Below are 5,205 nucleotides of genomic sequence, written 5' to 3' on the forward strand. Positions count from 1 at the left end.
TGCGAGTGTGTGCGCCCTTCTGCTGCGTGTGGAGGGACGCGCTGGTCCAGCAGCCTGTGGGTCTGTATCAGGGCTCCCTGCAAAGCTGCTGTCCGGCACGCCACAGGATGTCCTCTGGTTCCCAACCCTTCCCCGCTCCCCGAGACAGCCTGAGAAGGGCCCGAGGGTCCGCTCAGCGACCACAACACATCTTGCCTCACACCGTTTTTTATTGGTCCCCTGGAAGAAGTCCCCAGCCCCCCCGCACCCCCCCACCCTGCCTACCCCCTGCAAGCTGGAGACCAGGACGGTCTCAGATCTTCCTGCCTCCGAAGATGGGGCGGTTGATGTGCTCCGGGGAGGCCAGGAAGGCCTTGAGCTTGGGCCGGGCGCTGAGCCGTGCCACGTAGGCCGAGAGCAGGGGCAGGGTATCCAGGCAGCTGGGGACCAGGACCTGGTGGGCCATGAGGAAGTCCAGCAGGTTGTAGTCGGCGAAGGAGATCTGCGAGGTAGAGGTGCAGGGGCTTCAGGGGGTGAGGAGGAGTGGGGGGCTGCCCGGGAGCCTGGCTGCTCTGCTGTCTCCCAGTGTAGCCGCTGAGTGTCACCCCAACACCTGCCCCGGGGGCCTCTGCCTGCACCAAGTCACACAGAATCTTTCCTAATGTCCTCGATCACTTTTAATCATAAGATGCTGCGGCGGCGGCGGCGGCCGGGTGCCCTCCGGTCGGTTCCGACTCACCACGACCCCGCGGGCCCCAGACCGGAACACCGTCCGGGCACTTTGTGACTGTCCCTCTACTTCACCAAGTAAACCTGATGTCTTCTCCAGGGACTGGTCTAACAGGTGATCAATAATTGCTTAAATCTAGTGGCTCTTGGATTATCTGAGCTCAGAGCGCCCTGTTTTCTGAACTCGTTCTACACCGAATGGCAGCGTGACCGGTGACCATGTTGGGTGTAACCGGGCAGCAGCCTCTTCTGCTCTGTCCCTTCAACTACTAATTCATCCCACCCACCCCCCAAAAAAAGCAAAAGAAAGAAACGAAAAAGCTTATTAATATAGGGTCACACCTACCACCCTATGATGGCTACAACACCAGAGAATTTGACAGAACCAGAAACTGTCGAACCAGTGGCGGCAGCAGACGCAGACGGAACCGCGAGGTCCAAAGCTTCGTTTGGTCACCGGGTAACGGTGACAGCTCTGACGGGCACTAACTAGCTCGCTGCCATCAAGTTGATGCTGACTCAGACCGACCCTAAAGGATGGGGCAGAACTGCCCCCGTGGGTTTCTGAGACCGTGCTACCTCTTCATGGGAAAGCCTGTCTTCCTCTTGTGGAGGGGCGGGTGGTTTTGAACTGCTGACCTTGGCGGTTCGCAGTCCAATGCTTAACCCACGAGGCCACCCTGAACCACTAGGCCACCACCAGTGAGTCCCGGGAGCCTTCTCCGCGTGCTGATCCGTGTGAGCTCGCTTGACCAATGAATGCTTCAGCCGTTCAAACTACAGGGATCTTTTGATCAATGGCGTGGCTGCTGAAATGCTGCAGGAAAATTTCATCAGCAGTTTTTTCGGTATCGTCACACTCCCCGCAGTCTCCTCAAGATGAGGCTGGACAGGGCCGGGGCCCTGCTGAGGGCTCAGTTGGTCCTTCTGATAAATGGGTCTACGCGAGCCTTGTGCTCCTTTCAGGATGGTCCACATGGGATCCGGAAGGGGCCCCGGCGGCACCGTGGTTCGGCGTTTGATGGTGAACTTAGCAGTTGTGTAAGAGAAAGGCGAGGCTGTCTGCTTCCATAAGGACCCGCAGCCTCGGAGACAGACCTCCCCGGGGCAGCTCTCCTCTGTCCAAGAGGGTCGCTATGGGTCGGACTCGATGGGACAGCGGTGGGTTTGTAGATGGAAAGAAGAGATGAGAACCTGGGGAGACGAGGAGTATAGGTTTGGGAGGAAAAGCGACTCAGAGAGGTGATGGTTTACAGAAAGCGATGGGTGTTAGGGGAAGCCCCCCAAATCCGTTTGCAGGCTCCCCACGTGGATTAAGCTTCTGGGGACTCCGCTCTCATCACAGCCCAGGGAGGCGAGTAGCCTTGTGTTCAGATAGAGGTGGGGCACTGGGAAGCCCATCGCGGCAGGCGCAGTCGGGTTAAAGCGTAACACCTCACCGTTTGATCCCCTCTTGGCCCATTCTCAAGTTGGGTCCGTTGCAATGTTTCCTGATTTCTGTTTGACTGGAGCTCGCCCTCTGTTTCGTCTAGTCATTGCTGTTCGGGTTTTTCTTTGCTCCCGGTGTGTGCTCTGTCTGACTTTCCAGATACAAAATTCAGAATAGATAAATCCAGGGAGGCAGTCACTGGACGGATACTTACCCCAGAGCATGGCAGGGGAGGTTTGGGAGAAAATGGGCACGAGAAGAAAATGTTCTGAAATTGATTGTGGGGATAACTGTCCAACCCATCTGAACATGATCGAACGGTGAAGTTGCAGGACACATGACGGGTGCCAATAAGCCACTGGAGCAAGAACAGGGGGTGAGGATGGCTGCACATGTAGAAAGTGCAGGACGGGGTTTGTTTGGCTGTGTATGCTGACAACAAAGTCAGTAAAACCTAAAAGTCGGAGATCCCCTTGCAGAGGGGTCTCGGGGAGGAGATGAGCCAGTCAGGGTGCGATGTAGCAACGAAGAGAAATACAACTTTCCTCTAGTTCCTAAATGTTTCCTCCCCACACCCACTATCATGATATGAATTCTACCTTGCAAGTCTGGCTAGACCAGAGGAGGTACACTGGTACAGGTAGGAACTGGAAATACAGGGAACCCAGGGAGGATGAGCCCTACAGGGCCAGTGGGGTGAGTGGCGATACTGGGAGGGTGGAGGGAGAATGGGTTGAAAAGAGGGAACCAATTACAAGGAACTATATGTGACCTCCTCCCTGGGGGACGGACAACAGAAAAGTGGGTGAAGGGAGACGTCAGACAGGGCAAGATATGATAAAATAATAATTTATAAATTATCAAGGGCTCAGGAGGGAGGGGGGAGCAGGGAGGAAGGGGAAAAATGAGGACCTAATGCCGGGGGCTTAAGTGGAGAGGAAATGTTTTGAGAATGATGAGGGCAATGAATGTACAAATGCGCTTTACACAATTGATGTGTGTATGGATTGTGATAAGAGTTGTATGAGTCCCTAATAAAATGATTAGAGAAAAAAAAAACCTAAAAGTCAATTAAGAATAAAAAGTAAATACAATGTTAAACTAGACAAACTATTTTAACAGAACCTTCCAAGAAAGGCACACAGAGATGGGCCTAGAAGCCATGGCAGGCAGGCAGGTGGAGCGCTCACCTGGTCACCCACAATGAAGGCCTGGCCCCCCTGGTTCTGGGCCAGCAGGGTCTCGAAGGGCTGCAGGTGGCCGGGCAGCTCCTGCACATACTGGGCCTTGCCCTCCTCCTGGGGACAGTGGGGAAGGCTGAGTGAGGTGCTGAGGATGGCCCTGCGCCCGCCCCCACCCTGCAGGCTCCGCCGCTGCTCACGTAGTTATGGTGGATGAGGTGGGCACAGCGCCGACGCAAGTCCTCCACACCGTCATTCACCATGTCCACCAGGGCCGCCTCCCGCGTGTCTTTGCCGTACAGCCCTGGGCAGTGGCCAGGTGGCCGGCTCAGTCTTGCGGCCAGCTACCCCCACCTATTTCTTTCCCAAAGCCTCAGGCCCCAGAAGGCCTGCCTCAGGCCTGGGCATGGGGCCCTCCTTGGGCCTTGGTCTTAGAAAGCTCACCCCAGCCTCCTCTGCCGCTGCTATGGAGTCGAGGGGTCAGGGGGACACGCCAGCCGGGCACCTGTCAAAGGTCCTGAGCCCACTCCCTGGGACCTTCCCTCCTGAGGGTGGGCTGAGCCACTAGCGTGCTGCCCAGGCCCAGGGACTTGGACAGGTGGGCTGCTAGATCCATGTGGGGGCACGGGTGGTGACAGGTGGGGCTGCAGGTGGCTCTCGGAGACCCTGCCTGCCTTGTTCTGGGGCCACCTGCCTGCCTCCACTGTCCCAGGGGACTCACCCAGGGAGCGGCCCAGGTGCCGTAGGATGGCGTTGGACTGGTACAGGCTGAGGTCTCCGTCCTGGAACTTGGGAAGCTGCCCATACAGCTGGGGGGGTGGGGGGTACGGCAATGGCTCTGTGAGGGGGCCTAAGCGCGGTGTCCCGGGCCCAGTCCTGCCCACCCACTGCAGCACACTCAGACACGTACACAAGAGGCCTTGAGCTGTCCCTGCATCCAAGTCTCCTTGGTCACCACCTCCTCCTTCCAGCTCTGGCCCTGGTCAGCCAGCAGCATGCGCATGGCCTCGCAGCGCCCTGGGGACACGGGGATGTGGGGATGTGGGGATGTGGGGGCAGCACCTCTCCCAGTCCACGGGAGGGGGGTTGCAGGAGGCACTTGGACCTGGACCTGGGGGATGGGGTGGAGTCTGGGAGCCTCCTGGGAGAGGGATGAGGGAGCCTGGATCTCTGCAGGTGGTGTGTGTGTGTGTATGTGTGTGTGTGTGTGTGTGTAGGTCCCTGGGCAGTGGCACAGAGGAGCAGGGCGAGGGCGGGACCCCAGCTGGCCGTGAGGAAGGAGACAGCCTTCGGGGCTTCCTGGAGAGGGGACCGAGAAGGGGTGGGGACCCCCAGCCCCACAGTGCCTTTGAGCGGGGGAAGGGCTGAGACTCGCAGAACGGTGGCCTGGTGCCCAGCAGCTGCCAGCACAGCCCCAGCCCAGGCCCGGCCACCCCCCCAGAGGGAAGGGAAGGAGGAGGGGGCAGGCCGGCACCTCGAGACGGGAAGTAGACAATGGTGTATGGCGGCACTAGAAAAGACAGACAAACACGGGCTGATGGAGGACCCTGGGGCGGGCTTGGGGGGTGGGGGTGGCGGTGGGGTCCCAGTATCACCACTCAGGTTCTAAAGCCCAACCCACTGTCTCTTGCTGATACTGATCATAGATTGCCCCCCTGGGGCGGACTTGGGGGGTGGGAGATGGGGGATGTTCAAGGTCAGCTAGCACCAGGTCACCACACTGAGTCATTTCATTGCCTGTTTATTGTGTTGCCCACTTATAATATTACCCATTGACTATGTAATACATTCACTGTATTATGTGCAGGCCTTTTGAAAGATTTATAAGCCCCATGATTATATATACCCATTGGAAAATACATGATCTCTCTTGGTCCTGACATAAGG

At 57.6% G+C, this 5,205-nt stretch overlaps 1 protein-coding gene across 1 annotated transcript in view; it reads right to left on the minus strand.

The window, feature by feature from the left end:
• Positions 1–271: 271 nt before the first annotated feature.
• Positions 272–5,205, minus strand: part of LOC101649025 (glutathione S-transferase P-like) — an 8,437-nt gene continuing 3,503 nt past the window's right edge. The window contains exons 2-7 of the mRNA XM_030887541.2: positions 4,793–4,865; positions 4,229–4,335; positions 4,040–4,127; positions 3,519–3,622; positions 3,328–3,435; positions 272–481 (exon numbers count right to left, since the gene is read on the minus strand). Coding sequence (XP_030743401.1) covers positions 293–481; positions 3,328–3,435; positions 3,519–3,622; positions 4,040–4,127; positions 4,229–4,335; positions 4,793–4,865 — 669 coding nt within the window. The 3' untranslated portion in view covers positions 272–292. The remainder of the gene's footprint in view (positions 482–3,327; positions 3,436–3,518; positions 3,623–4,039; positions 4,128–4,228; positions 4,336–4,792; positions 4,866–5,205) is intronic.

This window comes from Echinops telfairi, unplaced genomic scaffold, assembly GCF_000313985.2.
Source record: "Echinops telfairi isolate 266 unplaced genomic scaffold, ASM31398v2 ScPeMD7_7417;HRSCAF=8455, whole genome shotgun sequence".
NCBI classification, from domain to species: Eukaryota; Metazoa; Chordata; class Mammalia; order Afrosoricida; family Tenrecidae; genus Echinops; species Echinops telfairi.